The sequence below is a fragment of the Oncorhynchus clarkii genome, chromosome 5 (genome assembly GCF_045791955.1).
Source record: "Oncorhynchus clarkii lewisi isolate Uvic-CL-2024 chromosome 5, UVic_Ocla_1.0, whole genome shotgun sequence".
NCBI classification, from domain to species: Eukaryota; Metazoa; Chordata; class Actinopteri; order Salmoniformes; family Salmonidae; genus Oncorhynchus; species Oncorhynchus clarkii.
Genome location: NC_092151.1, coordinates 64,834,061 through 64,854,671, shown reverse-complemented (window position 1 = coordinate 64,854,671; position 20,611 = coordinate 64,834,061). Strand labels below are relative to the sequence as shown.

Sequence of the window (20,611 nt, the reverse complement as noted above, 5' to 3'; positions counted from 1 at the left end):
TGGTCGACTGGCAGATCTGGAAGAGTCTGGTCGACTGGCAGATCTGGAAGAGTCTGGTCGACTGGCAGATCTGGAAGAGTCTGGTCGACTGGCAGATCTGGAAGAGTCTGGTCGACTGGCAGATCTGGAAGAGTCTGGTCGACTGGCAGATCTGGAAGAGTCTGGTCGACTGGCAGATCTGGAAGAGTCTGGTCGACTGGCAGATCTGGAAGAGTCTGGTCGACTGGCAGATCTGGGAGAGTCTGGTCGACTGGCAGCTCTGGCTGCTCCATGCTGACTGGCTGCTCCATGATGACTGGCAGCTCTGGCTGCTCCATGTTGACTGGCTGCTCCATGCTGACTGGCAGCTCTGGCTTCTCCATGCTGACTGGCTGCTCCATGCTGACTGGCAGCTCTGGCTGCTCCATGCTGACTGGCTGCTCTGGCTGCTCCATGCTGACTGGCTGCTCCATGCTGACTGGCTGCTCCATGCTGACTGGCGGCCCTGGCTGCTCCATGCTGACTGGCGGCCCTGGCTGCTCCATGCTGACTGGCGGCCCTGGCTGCTCCATGCTAACTGGCAGCTCTGGCGGCTCCTTGCAGACTGGCAGCTCTGGCGGCTCCTTGCAGACTGGCAGCTCTGGCGGCTCCTTGCAGACTGGCAGCTTTGGCGGCATCCTGCAGACAGGCAGCTCTGGCCGCTCCTTGCAGACTGGCAGCTCCTTGCAGACTGGCAGCTCTATGCAGACTGGCAGCTCCTTGCTAACTGGCAGCTCTATGCTAACTGGCAGCCTTGAGATAGAAGCTGTTTTTCAGTCTCTCTGTCCCAGCTTTGATGCACCTGCACTGACCTCACCTTCTGGATGATAACGGGGTGAACAGGCAGTGGCTCGGGTGGTTGTTGTTCTTGATGATCTTTCTGGCCTTTCTGTGACAGAGTGGTGTAGGTGTCCTGGAGGGCAGGTAGTTTGCCCCCGGTGATGCATTGTGCAGACCGCACTACCCTCTGGAAAGCCTTGCGGTTGTGGACGGATCATTTGCCATACCAGGATGCTCTCAATTGTGCATCTGTAAAAGTTAGTGAGTGTTTCAGGTGGCAAATTTCAACAGCCTCCTGAGGTTGAAGAGGCACTGTTGTGCCTTCTTCACCACACTGTCTGTGTTGGTGGAATATTTCAGTTTGTCCGTGATGTGTACGCCGAGGAACTTAAAACTTTCCACCTTCTCCACTACTGTCCCGTTGATGTGGATGGGGGGGTACTCCCTCTGCTGTTTCCTGAAGTTCACAATCATCTCCTTTGTTTTGTTGATGTTGAGTGAGAGGTTATTTGTCCTAACACCACATTCTGAGAGCCCTCACCTCCTCCCTGCAGGCTGTCTCGTCATTGTTGGTTATCAAGCTTACCACTGTAGTGTCATCTGCAAACTTGATGATTGAGTTGGAAGCGTGCATGGCCACACAGTTATGGGTGAACAGGGAGTACAGGACAGGGCTGAGAACGCACCCTTGTGGGGCCTCAGTGTTGAGGATCAGCGGGGTGGAGATGTTGTTTCCTACCCTCACCACCTGGGGGCTGCCCGTCAGAAAGTCCAGGACCCAGTTGCACAGGGTGGGGTCGAGACCCAGGGTCTCAAGCTTAATGACTAGTTTAGAGGGCACTATGGTGTTAAATGCTGAGCTGTAGTCAATGAACATCATTCTTACACAGGTATTCCTCTTGTCCTCTTGGGACAGGGCAGTGTGCAGTCTGACGGCGATTGTATCGTCTGTGGACCTATTGGGGCGGTAAGCAAATTGGAGTGGGTCTAGGGTATCAGGTAGGGTGAAGGTGATATGATTCTTGATTAGTCTCTCAAAGCACTTCTTGATGACAAAAGTGAGTGCTACAGGGCGATAGTCATTTAGTTCAGTTACCTTTACTTTCTTGGGAATAGGAACAATGGTGGCCACCTTGAAGCATGTGAGCACAGCAGACTGGGATAGGGATTGATTGAATATGTCCGTAAACACACCAGCCAGCTGGTCTGCACATGCTCTGAGGACGCAGCTAGGGATGCCGTCTGGGCCGGCAACCTTGTGAGGGTTAACACGTTTAAATGTTTTACTCACGTTGGCCACGGAGAAGGAGAGCCCACAGGCTTTTTTCATCTGAAGGACAGCCACTCTGTCTGTCAACACTCACACACACACAATACACACACACACACACACACACACACACACACACACACACACACACACACACACACACACACACACCAGTGGGGATCGATTCCGTTTAAGACTAGGGAGGACAATTCTTTTTTTTTATGAGCACGGCCTTAATTCTTTTGGAACATATTGGATGACTGTCATTCCTATTCCATTCACCCAGCACAATGTATCATTGATAGGTTTAGGCTCTACATGATACTCTAATTTTTCCTCCAGGCGTGTCGCTTGGCATTCAGGCCAAACAGTTCAATCTTGGTTTTATCAGACCAGAGAATCTTGATTCTCATGGTCTGAGAGTCTTTCGGTGCTTTTGGCAAACTCCAAGCGGGCTGTCATGTGTCGTTTACTGAGGAGTGGCTTCTGTCTGGCCACTACCATAAAGGCCTGATTGGTGGAGTGTTGCAGAGATGGTTGTCCTTCTGGAAGGTTCTCCCATCTCCAGAGAGGAGCTCTGTCAGAGTGACCATCAGGTTCTTGGTCCCCTCCCTGACCAAGGCCCTTCTCCCCTGACTGCTCAGTTTGGCCGGGCGGCCAGCTCTAGGAAGAGTCTTGGCGGTTCCAAACTTCTTCCACTTACGAATGATGGAGGCCATGGTGTTCTTGAGGACCTTCAATGCTGCAGAAATGTTTTGGTAAACTTCCCCAGATCTGTGCCTCAACACAATTCTGTCTCAGACCTCTACGGACAATTCCTTGGACCTCATGGCTTGGTGTTTGCTCTGACAGGCACTGTCAACTGTGGGACCTTATAAAGACAGGTGTGTGCCTTTCCAAGTCATGTCCAATCGATTGAATTTGCCACAGGTGGACTCCAATCAAGTTGTATAAACATCTCAAGGATGATCAATGGTAAAGGTATTTCTGTTTTTTATTTTTAATACATTTGCTGAAATGTAAAAATAATAATAATAATTCACCTTGTCAATATGGGGTATTGTGTGTAGATTGCTGAAGTTTTTATTCTTTTATTTAATCCATTTTAGAATAAGGCTGTAATGTAACAAAATGTGGAAAAAGTCAAGGGGTCTGAATAATTTATGAAGCTCTCTCTTGCTCTTTCTCTTGCTTCTCCTTCATTTAAAAATAAATAATTTGTTAAAAACTGTTCAACTATTGTCTTTCTCTCTCTTTGAGTCAACTACTCACCACATTTTATGCACTGCAGTGCTAGCTAGCTGTAGCTTATGCTTTCAGTACTAGATTATTTATCTGATCCTGTCACGTTCTGACCTTTATTTCCTTTTGTTTTGTCATTATTTAGTATGGTCAGGGCGTGAGTTGGGGTGGGCAGTCTATGTTTGTTTTTCTATGATTTGGGTATTTCTATGTTTCGGCCTAGTATGGTTCTCAATCAGAGGCAGGTGTCATTAGTTGTCTCTGATTGAGAATCATACTTAGGTAGCCTGGGTTTCACTGTGTTTTTGTGGGTGATTGTTCCTGTCTCTGTGTTTGCACCAGATAGGACTGTTTTGAGTTTTCACATTTCTTGTTTTTGTTAGTTTGTTCATGTGAAGTGATTGATTAAAACATGAATCAAAACAACCACGCTGCGCTTTGGTCCGCCTCTCGTTCAGATGAAGAAAACCATTACAGAATCACCCACCACAACAGGACCAAGCGGCGTGGTAACGGGCAACGGAAAAAGCAGCAGCAGGAGAAGCAACAGAGGCAGCAGTCAGCCAGGGGCCGCCAGGGCCGCCAGTCAGCCAGGGGCCGCCAGTGCCGCCAGTCAGCCAGGGGCCGCCAGAGCCCCTCAGCCCAGAGCCGCCGCCCCTCTGTCCCGAGCCGCCGCCCCTCTGTCCAGAGCTTCCGCCACTCTGTCCCGAGCTGCCGCCCCTCTGTCCCGAGCTGCCGCCCCTCTGTCCCGAGCAGCCGCCCCTCTGTCCCGAGCAGCAGCCCCAAACATTTCTTGGGGGGGGGGGGCTAACAGGGAGTATGGCTATGCCAGGTAGGAGACCTGTGCAAACTCCCTGTGCTTACCGGGGGGCTAGAGAGACCGGGCAGGCACCGTGTTATGCAGTGGTGCGCACGGTGTCCCCAGTGCGGGTGCATAGCCCGGTGCGGTATATTCCAGCTCCGCGTATCGGCCGGGCTAGAGTGAGCGTCGAGCCAAGTGCCATGAAGCCGGCTCTACGCATCTGGCCGCCAGTGCGTCTCCTTGGGCCGGCTTACATGGCACCAACCTTGCGCACGGTGTCCCCGGTTCGCCTGCATAGCCCAGTGCGGGCTATTCCACCTCGCCGCACTGGCAGGGCGACCGGGACCATTCAACCGGGTAAGGTTGGGCAGGCTCGGTGCTCAAGAGCTCCAGTGCGCCTGCACGGTCCGGTCTATCCGTCACCACCTCCACGCACCAGCCCTCCGGTGGCAGCCCCCCGTACCAGGCTGTCTCTCCGGCCCATCCTTACAGGGGCTCCCGCCTCTCCGGCACTACCAGAGCCTTCCTCCTCTCCAGCGCTGCCGGAGTCTCCCGCCTCTCCGGTGCTACCAGAGCCTTCCTCCTCTCCAGCGCCGCCTGAGCCACCCGTCTGCCTAGCGCCGCCAGTGCCGCCCGTCTGCCCAGGACCGCCAGTGCCGCCCGCCCAGAGCCGCCGCCCCTCTGTCCCGAGCAGCCGCCCCGCTGTCCCGAGCAGCTGCTCCTCTGTCCCGAGCAGCTGTCCCACCTCTGTCCCGAGCTGCCCCACCTCTGTCCTGAGCTGCCCCTCTGTCCAGTGGGGTCATTGAGAAGGGTGGCCATGGTGAGAGAGCCACGGAGGCGGACAATAAGTTGGACTAAGACAATGGTGAAGTGGGGTCCGCGTCCCGCGCCAGAGCCGCCACCGCGGACAGACGCCCACCCAGACCCTCCCCTATAGGTCAAGGTTTTGCGGCCGGAGTCCGCACCTTTGGGGGGGGGGTACTGTCACGTTCTGAACTTTATTTCCTTTTGTTTTGTCATTATTTAGTATGGTCAGGGCGTGAGTTGGGGTGGGCAGTCTATGTTTGTTTTTCTATGATTTGGGTATTTCTATGTTTCGGCCTAGTATGGTTCTCAATCAGAGGCAGGTGTCATTAGTTGTCTCTGATTGAGAATCGTGTTTTTGTGGGTGATTGTTCCTGTCTCTGTGTTTGCACCAGATAGGACTGTTTTGAGTTTTCACATTTCTTGTTTTTGTTAGTTTGTTCATGTGAAGTGATTGATTAAAACATGAATCAAAACAACCACGCTGCGCTTTGGTCCGCCTCTCGTTCAGATGAAGAAAACCATTACAGATCCTTTGATTGGGTGGACAACATGTCAGATCATGCTGCAAGAGCTCTGATAGGTTGGAGGTCATCCACTGGATGTTGTCATAATTACTGTGTAAGTCCATGAAAGGGGGTGAGAACCATGAGCCTCCTAGGTTTTGTATTGAAGTCAATGTACCCAGAGGAGGACGGAAGCTAGCTGTCCTCTGCCTACACTACACTATGGTTATCACGCCCTGACCTTAGAGAGCCTTTTTATTTCTCTATTTGGTTAAGTCAGGGTGTGATTTGGGTGGGCATTCTAGTTTGTCTGTTTCTTTGTTGGCCGGGTATGGTTCCCAATCAGAGGCTATCGTTGTCTCTGATTGGGAATCATACTTAGGCAGCCTTTTGTGGGTAACTATTTATTTTCTGTGCACCATGGTTGCGTCATGTTTGGTTTCTGTTTACCTGTTTTTTGTGAAGGTTTCACTCCGATTAAAGATGTGGAATTACATGCACGCTGTGCCTTGGCTCATTTATGACAGGGAGTTTGAAGACAGTGAACGTGACAATGGTACAACCCTATAGAGTGCTGTTGAGGCTACTGTAGACAATCATTGCAAAACAGTGTTAAAATAAATTATTTGGTGACATTAATATATTTAGTATTGTTTTATCTAAAAAAAAGTTTTATGTTTAACATGTAATTTTTTTTTTAAATTCATTGAGGACAATGGTCCTCCCCTTCCTCTGCTGAGGAGCCTCCACACACACACACACACGCATGCACGCACGCACGCACGCACGCACACACCCACACGCACGCACGCACGCACGCACGCACACACACACACACACACACACACACACACACACTCATTCAACACATCACAGCGAAGGCGCTATGGCAACAGCACAGAGATGTGCAGTCTCCGCAGTGTGAGAACAATATTGACTTACCACACCTCACCACTCACAGCCCCCTTTCCAAAACTCCCTCCACCCCCTTCCTCACTCCCTCACTCCTTCCCTCTTCCTCCACCAGGTCCAGAGTGTCTGGTGCAGTTTTCTGTATTTAAGGAAAGTCCCAGCACTGGCAGCAGTACAGAGGGGCTGGTGCTCCCTACCTCAGCCCGAACCTCAGCCCTCTTTCTACCCAGGGCCTGCTCTGGCATTGCTCTTGGCAGCAGTACAAAGCCCTGGGCAGGCATAGAGCCGTGTAGGTCAAGGGCTTGGGCAACGCCAACACACATATGTGCCTGAGCTCGCCAGGCATCACCCTCCAATGTGATCTGGCGTGGGGGAAGGAAATTAAGACAATAAAGCAAGCAGACGTGAGATAGGAATAAATATATGAGGTATTGTCATTATGGAGCCGGCAGGGGGTCCTGGAGCGGGAATGAAAGCATATTTGCCGTTATGGCCACAGGTTTGATCAAGGCCCATTTTGGATTACCGCTTTGGCAGGAGGACAGCACGCCGCTGCGCTCTCAGCTGAAAATAGATTCTGTGAAATACGTCTAATAAAATAAATAAGATTACTCACCTCTCTCCTTACAGTGTGAGAGGCTGAGTGAGGTCCTGGGGTAGGTTGCGTGCGATTGGGAAAGATGAGAAGAAGTTAGAGAGTGGACTGAGGGAGGGAGGAAGGGAGGAACGAAGAGGGAATGGGAGAGAGAGGCATCCCTGCTGTCAGCTCTCCAGTGTTTTCTCCCCTCGTTAGAACAGAGGCACCCTATTGAGGCACTGCCTGGAAGACTGGTTAGCAAATACAATGACCTCAGACTACACCAACTAGAGAAAGAGAGAGAGAGAGAGAGAGAGAGAGAGAGAGAGAGAGAGAGAGAGAGAGAGAGAGAGAGAGAGAGAGAGAGAGAGAGAGAGAGAGAGGATTAGGGTGTGCTGAGCTCATTGTTAAGGTTACTAACATTTTAAGCAACATTCAATAAGGCAATACAATAAGGCATTTATCAGTTCAAGAAGTGATTGCAAAAACACAACATAATTGTGTGAATTATTACATATAACTCAGAGTGCGTTGAATTCGGGATAGATCAGTTGCACAGCTGTATGCCTTAAGCCTACACACAAATCATGCGGATGGGCTGTCGACCATCAGTATTTACCATAGCCATCACTTTTCTTTACTGACCCGGCTGGAGGCAATTAGGAATAAAGGGCTGTATGGAGAAGTAAATAGCGGTGATATACAGTATACATGCATACTGTACATACGTACGTCATCAAGGGTGCAAATCAACTGACCGCACCATCATAGGATATGAATGTGTCAGTGGGCGGAATCTGAGATAGCCTGAAACTCAACCCTCTGTACTCTGAGTAAACCACTCTCTCCCTCGCACCCTCCACCTAGCGCTCCTGTCAGAACACTTATCCCTGATTGACAGCTGGCTGGGGGCTGCCAGGCCAGTCAGAGGTGGGTGTGGGAGTGAGGGGGCGGGAGCTGGGAGGGTTAACCCATGGTTTCTGGTACAGCTGCAGTGTCGCTGGGCCCGCTGGCTGCTGCACGCCATAAATTATCTCTGAAGAGGGTTTACTTTTTATTTTAATGGGGGCTGTAAATTTACGTTGTTGAGGCCCTGAGAGAACTATTTTTAAAGGGGCACTCTCTGTCTTTTCAGCTCTCCCTTCTATTTCCCTGAGAGAGAAGAGGGGTGGAGACACTGGAGCTCTGCCATCCGTCTTGTGGTCTTTTTTACCTGCAGCCAGTTTGCACTTGATGGGCAACATTAGGAAACTAATAGAAATAAGCTTCTGTAAACTATACATCATACAGTACAGTACAGTGCAGTATGTGTATGCTTGTATGCTTGTGTTAGTGTGAGTCATAATACAGGGAGACTTCCAGTAGTGCTGTTCTGCTCTAACAGTTCCTCCCTCCTCCCTCTGCAGGTGCTGTTTGCTCTGAACCAGACCCTGCTGCAGCATGAGAGTGTGAGAGCAGGCAGTCTGCAGGGCTCCTTCACCACAGAGGACCTCATCACACACTATAACTGTGGAGACCTCAGCTCCATCATCTTCAACCATGACACTTCACAGGTACGTCCACCAGGGCTAGAAGACCCAGTGGGGCTAAAACCGTGTTATTCCATTGTGGTCCTGAAGATACAGGCTTTTGGTCACACCTTACCATCAAGCTCTGACCTACTGTGACCGCACACTATGGTTTTGGGGCGGCAGGTAGCCTAGTGGTTAGAGCGTTGGGCCAGTAACCAAAAGGTTGCTAGATTGAATCCCAAAGCTGACAAGGTAAAAATCTGTCGTTCTGCCCCTGAACAAGGCAGTTAACCCACTGTTCCTAGGCCGTCATTGTAAATATGAATTTGTTCTTAACTGACCTAGTTAAATAAAAAAATACAAAAATGGTTGTCACACACCATGTACTATAAATCCTCTATGGTCATACCAGCTACAGTATGATCATATTTCAACAGTCAATAATAATGTATGTATATGTTGTCACATGACTACACACATGATTATCACTGGCTGGGGGATAATATAAGCACTGTTTAGGAGTCTGAACTAGGGTCAATTCAGCATATTACAATCACTTTACCTTCACGGGTGTATTATTTGGTCCAGACAAATGATGCAATAAGACATTATCTTCTATATCCTTGGCCCCTAAAGACCATGCCTCCTACAGTTGTCTGCATCGTCCCTCCACTAAATCAGTCCAGTTAGCCTTGGTTCTTTATATAATAATAACACAGAATTAACATTCCATACCACATGCTATAACCATCTAATGGTTGATGGCGGTGCCTGGCCGAGCTGATCTATGGCAGGCCTTATGAACTCTTCCGGAGTAGCAGGTGTTCCCTGATAAATGGATGGTAATCCCCTGCTCCTATGCTCTCCCAGCTCCATCTTCATCTACTTGGGGCCTGATGGGCCGCAGGGGGGAGAGGTTAATGCAGACGGCCTCCTCAGTCCTAGCCTCAGCCTATCCACCAGAGAGTGTAGCGCAACTAGGAGGTTCAAAGGGAGCAGGCTTGAGGAGGCCTCGGCCAGGGCCGCGACCAGAAGTGAGGAAGGGAGGAAATATTTCCCTGTCATTTCTCATTTCCTGAGCAGCCAGTATAGAGTGCAGCTAATAGGCCTTCCTGTGATAGGTTATCTGCATGTGGTTACCCCCCCCCCCCCCCCCCCTTAACCCCCTCCCTTTGACCATTATTAATTGCTCAAGCGGTCCTCATTCATCAGAGAACCGCTGAGGCCTCCCCCCTCACTCTCTTTACTTTACTTTTCTCTGATTCTCCTTCTCTAGCCCAGTCACTCCCATAGGCCTCACTAGTGCTAACCAGAGCAGAGAGAGAGAGAGAGAGAGAGAGAGAGAGAGAGAGAGAGAGAGAGAGGGGGCAAGAAAGAGACAGAGCAAGAAAGAGGCAGGAGAAAAGAAGAGAGAGGGAAGATTTGAGGGAAAGGGTATTTAGAAAGAGGAAGGAGAAAAGTTTTGTATTTTTTTCATTGGGGGGTGGTTACAGGCACAATATTTACACTTAAATAATTTCATATTCCATATATTTTCAATTCATTATTTACCTGTGGACTGCCACTCAGAAGAAGAAAAATGTAATAAAAAATAGAACATTACAGTAAGTGCATAACTGCTAAGTCTTTACTTACTTCAGTATAAACAGGAAGAAAAAGCTAAATAAAAGTTGAGCCTCCACCCCCGACCCCCATCCCATTCCACCAACCTGTCTCCACCCCCAACCCCCCATCCCATTCCCCCAACCTGTCTCCACCCCCAACCCTCATCCCGTTCCCCTAACCTGTCTCCACCCCCAACCCCCATCCCATTCCCCCAACCTGTCTCCACCCCCAACCCCCCCATCCCATTCCCCCAACCTGTCTCCACCCCCAACCCTCATCCCATTCCTCTAACCTGTCTCCACTTCCAACCTCCAATCTCGTTCCCCTAACCTGTCTCCACCCCCAACCCCCCATCCCATTCCCCCAACCTGTCTCAACCACCAAGTCCCAATCCCATTCCCCTAACCTGTCTCCACCCCAACCCCCATCCCATTCCCCCATCTTGTCTCCATCCAACCCCCCACCCCATTCCCCCAACCTGTCTCCATCCAACCCCCCATCCCATTCCCCTAACTTTCTCTACCCCCAAACCCCCTATTCAATTCCCCCAACCTGTCTCCACCCCCAACCCCCAATCCCATTCCCCTAACCTGTCTCCACCCACAACCCCCCATCAGAATCCCCAAACTTGTCTCAACCACCAAGCCCCAATCCCATGCCCCTGCCCTGTCTCCACCCCCAACCCCCCATCCCATTCCCCAAACCTGTCTCCCCTGCCAACCCCTCATCCTATTCCCCTAACCTGTCTCCACCCTCAACCCCCATCCCATTCCCATAACCTGTCTCCAACCCCCATCCCATTCCCCCAACCTGTCTCCATCCAACCCCCATCCCATTCCCCTAACTTTCTTTACCCCCCAAACCCCCTATTCCATTCCCCCAACCTGTCTACACCCCAAACCCCTCATCCCGTTCCCCTTACCTGTCTCCACCCTCAAAATCAAATCAAATCAAATGTATTTATATAGCCCTTCGTACATTAGCTGATATCTCAAAGTGCTGTACAGAAACCCAGCCTAAAACCCCAAACAGCAAGCAATGCAGGTGTAGAAACACGGTGGCTAGGAAAAACTCCCTAGAAAAGCCAAAACCTAGGAAGAAACCTAGAGAGGAACCAGGCTATGAGGGGTGGCCAGTCCTCTTCTGGCTCTTCTGGCCATCCTGAGACAAGGCCGAGTATAGCCCACAAAGTCTAGGCGCCAACCCAGACAGGAATATCACATCAGTGACTCAACCCACTCAAGTGACGCACCCCTCCTAGGGAAGGCAAGAAAGAGCACTAGTAAGCCAGTGACTCAGCCCCTGTAATAGGGTTAGAGGCAGAGAATCCCTGTCATCCCATTCCCCTAACCTGTCTCAACGCCCGACCCCCCATTACATCCCCTTAACCTGTCTCCACCCCCAACCCCCATCCCATTCCCCCAACCTGTCTCCATCCAATCCCCCATCCCATTCCCCCAACCTGTTTATATCCAACCTCCCATCCATTACCCCAATCTTTCTCTACCCCCAAACCCCCCATCCCCCCATCACATTCCCCTAACCTGTCTCCACCGCCAACCCCATCCCATTTCCCTAACCTGTCTCCACCCTCAACCCCCATCCCATTCCACTAACCTGCGGAACCTTGAGGAACACCGACATTTACCCCGACCCCCCATCCCATTCACCCCAACCTGTCTCCAACCCCATCCCATTTCCCCAAACCCCTCATCCCATTCCCCTAACCTGTCTCCACCCCAAACCCCTCCTCCAATTCCCCTAACTTGTCTCCATACAACCCCTCATCCCATTCCCCTAACCTTTCTCTACCCCCAACCCCCTATTCCATTCCCCCAACATCCTCAAGAGGTAAAATATATAGTGAAAACAATAGTGGTCCTAAAGCGGAACCTTGAGGAACACCGACATTTACAGTTGATTTGTCAGAGTACAAACCATTCACAGAGACAAACTGATATCTTTCCGACAGATAAGATCACCCCCCATCCCATTCCCCTTACCTGTCTCCACCCTCAACCCCATCCCATTTCCCCAACCTGTCTCCACCCCCAACCTTCCATCCCATTTCCCCAACCTGTCTCCACCCCCAACCTCCAACCCATTCCCCCAACCTGTCTCCACCCCAAACCCCTCATCCCATTCCCCTAACCTGTCTCCACCCCAAACCCTTCATCCTATTCCCCTAACCTGTCTCCACCCCAACCTCCCAACCCATTCACCTTACCTGTCTTCACCCCCAACCCCCATCTCATTCCCCCAACCTGTCTCCATCCCCAACCCCTATCCCATTCCCCAAACTTGTCTCCACCGCCAACCCCATCCCATTCCCCTAACCTGTTTCCACCCTCAACTCCCCATCCCGTTCCCCTAACCTGTCTCAACCCCCGACCCCCATCCCTTTCCCCTAACCTGTCTCCACCCCCAACCCCCATCCCATTGCCCCAAACTGTCTCCATCCAACCCCCATCCCATTCCCCCAACCTGTCTCCGCCCCAAACCCCCATCCCATTCCCCAAACCTGTCTCCACCCCAACCCCTCATCCAATTCACCATAACCTGTCTTCACCCCCAACCCATTCCCCTAACCTGTCTCCACCGCCAACCCCATCCCATTCCCCTAACCTGTCTCTACCCTCAACACCCCATCCGTTTCCCCTAACCTGTCTCAACCCCCGACCCCACATCCCATTCCCCTAACCTGTCTCCACCCCCAACCCCCATCCCATTCCCCCAAACTGTCTCCATCCAACCCCCATCCCATTCTTCCAACCTGTCTCCACCCCCAACTCCCCATCCCATTCCCCCTCATCCCATTCCCCTAACCTGTCTTTACCCCAACCTCCCAACCCATTCCCCTAACCTGTCTCCACCCCAACCCCCCATCCCATTCCCCTTACCTGTCTCCACCCCCAACCCCCCATGCCATTCCCCTAACCTGTCTCTCCCCCCATCACATTCTTATATCAAGTGTATTAAATACTGATTGGCTGACAGCCGTGGTATATCAGACAGTATACCACGGGTATGACAAAACACTTATTTTTACTGCTCTAATTACGTTGGTAACCTGTTTATATTAGCAATAAGGCACCTCAGGGGTTTGTGAAGTATGGACTTATAACAGTTCCACGCAAAATAAGCTGCCATTTATGGTTTAAAAAATGTACTCTGCAAAAAAGACTGAGGCCACCATGGCATTAGCTATCGCTGAACACTGTTCCATGCTAACATGTGATCACATTGGAGAAGCATGTAGAGCTGCTTTCTCAGACTCCACTGCTGCTACCCACTTCAAAATGCACAGGACAAAGTGCACAGAAATGATTAATGGTTTTATAGCACCATACTTTATGAAAAGGTTGGTCGCAGATGTGGGTGACCAGCGTTTCAGCCTCCTCTTCAATGAGTCCACGGATGTAAGTATTTCTAAGTACCTAGGGGTTGTGATAAAGTACTTTAGTGACACCAAGCAGACAATTGTATCAACATTTCTGAGGCTTGTTGAGTTGGATGGTGGAGATGCCAAATCTATAGCCCGTGCTGTTGTGGCTTTCCTCGAGAAGTGTTGTCTTAAAAAAGAGAAACTCCTGGGGATAGGGACTGACAATGCCTCTTATGACGGGGATTAACAATAGGGTCCATAAAGTACTGAAGGAGGAGTATGGCCTCAAATATTTGGTTCTTATTCGCTGTGTGTGCCACTCTCTGCAGCTTGCTCATTTGTAGTTCTAAACATATTTAGGGTGTTTTTTACTCACTTTTTGTCACTCCCATGACGTTATTCCTTTCTCCTACAGCATCCATCACAATTACATGCACATGGCCAATTATGCAAATTAGGTGACATCATCATAGCGACTTTTATGACAGCCAATAGCTACTTTCCTTACTGAGGAGTTGGTAACACTGACAGGACACTAGCGCCCCACCTCGACAACATCTGGTGAAATTGCAGAGCGCGAAATTCAAAATACAAAAATCGTAATATTAAACATTCACGAACATACAAGTGTCTTACATCCTTTAAAAGCATAACTTCTTGTTAATCCAATCGCATTGTCAGATTTCAAAAAGACTTTCGGTCGAAAGCACCCCACACACAAAAGCATGAAACATTTTCCAAACCAGCAGAGGCGTCACAAAAGTCAGAAATAGCGATCAAATAAATCACTTACCTTTAAAGACCTTCCTCTGTTTGCAATCCCAAGGGTCCCAGCTACACAACAAATGGTAATTTTGTTCGATAAAGTCCTTCTTTATATCCCTACAAAGTCCGTTTAGTTGGCACGTTTGATTCAGTAATCCACCCGTTCCACTCGTGCATCGTGCATACAAAGGAATCCCAAAAGTTACCAATAAACTTCGTCCAAACAAGTCAAACAACGTTTCTAATCAATCCTCAGGTACCCTAATATGTAAATAAACGATAAAATTTAAGACGGAATGTAGTATGTTCAATACCGGAGATAAATAACGAGGTGCGCGCCACAAGATTACGTTCAAAATGAGAGCCACCTTGAAAAACTACAGTTACTAAGTCATTTTTCAAAAAATAAGCCTGAAACCCTTTCTGAAGACTGTTGATATCTAGTGGAAGCCATTGGAACTGCAATCTGGGAGGTATTCCTTTGAATCTCCCATAAACAAGCATTTAAATGAATAATTCAGGATGGATTCTCCTCTGGTTTTTGGCTGCCATATCAGTTCTGTTATACTCACAGCCATTATTTTAACAGTTTTAGAAACTTCAGAGTGTTTTCTGATCTATCTAATTATATGCATATCCTAGCTTCTGGGCCTGAGGAACAGGCAGTTTACTTTGGGCACGTCATTCATCCGAATTTCCGAATACTGCCCCCTATCCCTAAAAAGTTCAAGAGTAACTGTATCCACTGGTGAATTGGGGGAGAGTGAGGTGATTGCCATCTGAGAGAACATATTTTTTGCATCAGTGCTGCCTGCCAAAAAATTTAATAAAAAATCGAAATCAAATCATTTTATTTGTCACATTCGCTGAATACAACAACCTTACAGTGAAATGCTTACTTACAAGTATTTACTAAATAAACTGAAGTAAACAATAAATAAATACAAATAAAAATGAAAAAAATAAGAAAAAACTAAAATAACAAAGAATTAAAGAGCAACATAAAATAACAGTAGCAAGGTTATATATATATAGAGGGTACTGGTCAGAGTCAATGTGCGGGTTGTCGAGGTAATTGAGGTAATATGTACATGTAGGTAGAGGTTAAGTGACTATGCATAGATAATAAACAGAGAGTACCAGCAGTGTAAAAATGGGGGCGGGGGTCAATGCAAATAGTCCGGTAGTCATTTGATTAGCTGTTCAGGAGTATTATGGCTTGGGAGTAGAAGCTGTTAAGAAGCCTTTTGGACCTAGACTTGGTGTTCCGGTACTGCTTGCCGTGTGGTAGCAAGGGGAACAGTCTATGACTAGGATGGCTGGAGTCAATTTTTAGAGCCTTCCTCTGACACCGCCTGATATAGAGGTCCTGGATGGCACGAAGCTTGGCCCCAGTGTTGTACTGGGCCGTATGCACTACCCTCTGTAGTGCATTGTGGTCAGAGGCTGAGCAGTTGCCATACCAGGTGGTGATGCAACCAGTCAGGATGCTCTCGATGGTACAGAGGTAAAACTTTTTGAGTATCTGAGGACCCATGCCAAGTCTTTTTAGTCTCCTGATGGGGAATAGGTGTTGTCGTGCCCTCTTCATTAATGTTTTGGTGTGTTTGGAATAGGCGTTGTCGTGCCCTCTTCATGACTGTCTTGGTGTGTTTGGACCATGACAGTTCGTTGGTGATGTGGATACCAAGGAACTTGAAGCTCTCAACCTGCTCCATTACAGCCCCGTCGATGAGAATGGGGGCGTGCTCGGCCCTCCTTTTCCTGTGGTCCACGATCATCTTTGTCTTGATCACATTGAGGGAGAGGTTGTTATCCTGTCATCACACGGCCAGGTCTCTGACCTCCTCCCTATAGACTGTCTCATTGTTGTCGGTGATCAGGCCTACCACTGTTGTGTCGTCGGCAAACTTGATGATGGTGTTGGAATCGTGCTTGGCCATGCAGTCATGGGTGAACAGGGAGAACAGAAGGGGACTGAGCACGCACCCCTGAGTGGCCCCAGTGTTGAGGATCAGCATGGCAGATGTTTTGTTACCTACCCTTACCACCTGTGGGCGGCCCGTCAGGAAGTCAAGGATCCAGTTGCAGAGGAAGGTGTTGAGTCCCAGGATCCTTAGCTTAGTGATGAGCTGCGTGGACACTATGGTGTGGAACGTTGAGCTGTAGTCAATGAACAGCATTCACACGTAGGTGTTCTTTTTGTCCAGGTGGGAAAGGGCAGTGTGGAGTGCAATAGACATTGTGTCATCTGTGAATCTATTGGGGCGGTATGCGAATAAGGACGGGTCTAGGGTTTCTGGGATAATGGTGTTGATGTGTGCCATTCAAAGCACTTCATGACTACAGATGTGAGTGCTACAGGTCAGTAGTCATTTAGACAGGTTATGTTGGTGTTCTTGGCCACATGAACTATGGTGGTTTCCTTGAAACATGTTGGTATTACAGACTCGGTCAGGGACAGGTTGATGATGTCAGTGAAGACACTTGCCAGTTGGTCAGCGCATGCTCGGAGTACACGTCCTGGTAATCTGTCTTAGAATGTTAAAGGTCTTACTCACATCAGCTACGGAGAGCGATTGATTGATGGAGAGATTCAAGGAGCTATCATCTTTCAGTAACATAATAGATGCAAAGCATTGAATATTTATATTCAACCCCAGATGCATTTCAATTCAGGGCACTCCTCCCACATCATATACAGTGGGGCAAAAAAGTATTTAGTAAGCCACTAATTGTGCAAGTTCTCCCACTTAAAAAGATGAGAGAGGCCTGTAATTTTCATCATAGGTACACTTCAACTATGACAGATAAAATGAGAAAAAAAATCCAGAAAATCACATTGTAGGATTTTTTATGAATTTATTAGCAAATGATGGTGGAAAATAAGTATTTGGTCAATAACAAACAAGCAAGATTTCTGGCTCTCACAGACCTGAAACTTCTTCTTTAAGAGGCTCCTCTGTCCTCCACTTGTTACCTGTATTAATGGCACCTGTTTGAACTTGTTATCAGTATAAAAGACACCTATCCACAACCTCAAACAGTCACACTCCAAACTCCACTATGGCCAAGAGCAAAGATGTCACGAATATTACCGAAGGTGACTCCCCTTCTTGTTCGGGTGGCGCTCGGCGGTCGTCGTCGCCGGTCTACTAGCTGCCACCGATCCTTTGTTCTGTGTTCGTTTGGTTTTGTCTAATTGGTTTCACCTGTTTCTTGTTTGGTTATTAGGGTGGGGTTATATAAGTTCGTTCAGCCCGCTTCTGTTTGTGCGGGCTTGTTCGTATGTATGTGTTAGAGTGGTTTGTGTTTGCATTTCGGGTTTCTCACTGTCCTTTATTTTTTCACATTATTGTTTTCAATTTTTGTTCCTGTGATTTATTCTGGGCATTAAAGCGTGTTTTTCCCGCATCCTTTTGCTCTCTGCGCCTGACTCCACACCTTTACACTCATTGAGCGTTACAAAAGAGCTGTCAAAGGACACCAGAAACAAAATTGTAGACCTGCACCAGGCTGGGAAGACTGATTCTGCAATAGGTAAGCAGCTTGGTTTGAAGAAATCAACTGTGGGAGCAAATATTAGGAAATGAAAGACATACAAGACCACTGATAATCTCCCTCGATCTGGGGCTCCACGCAAGATCTCACCCCGTGGGGTCAAAATGATCACAAGAACGGTGAGCAAAAATCCCAGAACCACACGGGGGGACCTAGTGAATGACCTGCAGAGAGCTGGGACCAAAGTAACAAAGCCTACCATCAGTAACACACTATGCCGCCAGGGACACAAATCCTGCAGTGCCAGACGTGTCCCCCTGCTTAAGCCAGTACATGTCCAGGCCCGTCTGAAGTTTGCTAGAGAGCATTTGGATGATCCAGAAGAAGATTGGGAGAATGTCATATGGTCAGATGAAACCAAAATATAACTTTTTGGTAAAAACTCAACTCGTCGTGTTTGGAGGACAAAGAATGCTGAGTTGCATCCAAAGAACACCATACCTACTGTGAAGTATGGGGGTGGAAACATCATGCTTTGGGGCTGTTTTTCTGCAAAGGGACCAGGACGACTGATCCGTGTAAAGGAAAGAATGAATGGGGCCATGTATCGTGAGATTTTGAGTGAAAACCTCCTTCCATCAGCAAGGGCATTGAAGATGAAACGTGTCTGGGTCTTTCAGCATGACAATGATCCCAAACACACCTCCCGGGCAACGAAGGAGTGGCTTCGTAAGAAGCATTTCAAGGTCCTGGAGTGGCCTAGCCAGTCTCCAGATCTCAACCCCATAGAAAATCTTTGGAGGGAGTTGAAAGTCCGTGTTGCCCAGCAACAGCCCCAAAACATCACTGCTCTAGAGGAGATCTGCATGGAGGAATGGTCCAAAATACCAGCAACAGTGTGTGAAAACCTTGTGAAGACTTACAGAAAACGTTTGACCTCTGTCATTGCCAACAAAGGGTATATAACAAAGTATTGAGATAAACTTTTGTTATTGACCAAATACTTATTTTCCACAATAATTTGCAAATAAATTCATTAAAAATCCTACAATGTGATTTTCTGGATTTGTTTTCTCATTTTGTCTGTCATATTTGAAGTGTACCTATGATGAAAATTACAGGCCTCTCTCATCTTTTTAAGTGGGAGAACTTGCACAATTGGTGGCTGACTAAATACTTTTTTGCTCCACTGTAAAGGAATGTGCCTACCTGATTTAGGGGACACAGTGAACACAGTGAACACAGTGAACACTTCGTAAAATGTTTCCTTTGTGTTAAATGCAGTCTGTGAACAAACCTAAAGTGTATAAATTGATGGTTCAGATTATGGGATGCCAAGGTCATATTTTTCCATATTCTATTACAGTTAAAGGGTTGTTCAGATTCAATTAGATTTGTGGACCATCAGTTTTTAATGGCTAGAGACTATTGACGCTAACAGCGCAGCTCATCACTCACACATACCTATGTAATTAGATGCTTTTCATGCAGCTGTCCATTCCTTTTCATCATATTTAGTGCTGCAGCTCAATCAGCAGCCAGGTCACCCGTGATACAAGTCAGTATTCAACATCCATCTTATTTTACAATGAATGCTTACCCCTCCCCTAACCCGAACAACGCTGGGCCAATTGTGCACCGCCCTATGGAACTCCCGATCACAGCTGGTTGTGATACAGCCCAGTATCAAACCAGGGTCTATGTGACGCCTCTATCACTGAGATGCAGTGCCTTAGACCGCTGCGCCACTTGGGAGCCTTAAAATGTTTGAGGACGTTGGAAGATGATGTAGAAAACTGGCCACTAGGGGCAGCAGTGAGCGCTGTTACCTTCAAGTAGGTTTGGGTTTTGCTAGGGTGTTGTTGACGGGGATGCAGATGGGAGTAAGCATCTGCCTCTGAAGGTTCCAAAGGTTGCAATTTTGAATCCAGCATTTTAAGCCTATCCCAAACCTTAACCTCTACCTTAACTAATCAGAGTTAATGCATGAACTTAACCCTAAACTTAAAAATACAGAGTTAATGCAGTTTGAAATGTGACGTTTGCAACAACTTCGAAATTTGACAAACATGGATGAATGCCTAATTCTGACTTGAGACTGAGAGAGCTAGTTGCAATCAGACTCAGGATGTGATCAGCAGCTACAGGTGTCCACATCATACAGTACAGTTCAGGGCCCTCCAAGAGACAAAGCCCCAAGAGACAATACAACCACACACACGCACACACACACACACACACACACACACACACACACACACACACACACACACACACACACACACACACACACACACACACACACACACACACACACACACACCCCTGTACCCTCTGAACTCTTTTCCTGATAACCCCTTCCTGTCTTTCTCCATCTCTCTCTTCTTTTCCCCTCTCCCCTCGCTCCCTCCATCTCCACTGGGGAGAGTAGCCCTGGTCAGGAAGTAGAGAGGAACTTGTTCCTAACAAACACTTTGACCCCAGAGCTGTAGGAAACTGAACAGGATACTCCCTGAGAGCAGTATAGTGGGGCTCAGGTGCAGTCTGCCGCCTGGCCCTGGTGTGTATGTGTGTGTGCAGCTGTATAATAGAGCAGAGCAGGATCCTCAGACTACCCCTGTAAAGGTGGCCCTTGAGGCCCCCCTCTAAACGCCAGACTCCTTCCCACTCCACTCCGATTCCCCCAGGACCTCTAATCATCCCTGCAGATTAACGGCCTGCCTAGCCCTCTGAGCCGGCCAAGCGCTGACTACAGCCAGGACGCTGTCGGCTGTAAATCAATCAAACCGCAATTAAACACACATTCTCACACATTCTCACACACACACACACACACACACACAACCTTGTGGGGACACACAATTCAGTCCCATTCAAAATCCTATTTTCCCTAACCCTAACCCTCAACCTATACATATACACACATCAGTAGA

General features: G+C 48.4%; 1 protein-coding gene across 1 annotated transcript in view; it reads left to right on the top strand.

The window, feature by feature from the left end:
* The window catches only part of LOC139410169 (TraB domain containing 2B), a 90,624-nt gene that overhangs the window by 51,397 nt on the left and 18,616 nt on the right, over positions 1 to 20,611 (top strand). Inside the window, exon 3 of the mRNA XM_071155620.1 lies at positions 8,318 to 8,464. Within this exon, the coding sequence (XP_071011721.1) occupies positions 8,318 to 8,464 (147 nt within the window). The remainder of the gene's footprint in view (positions 1 to 8,317; positions 8,465 to 20,611) is intronic.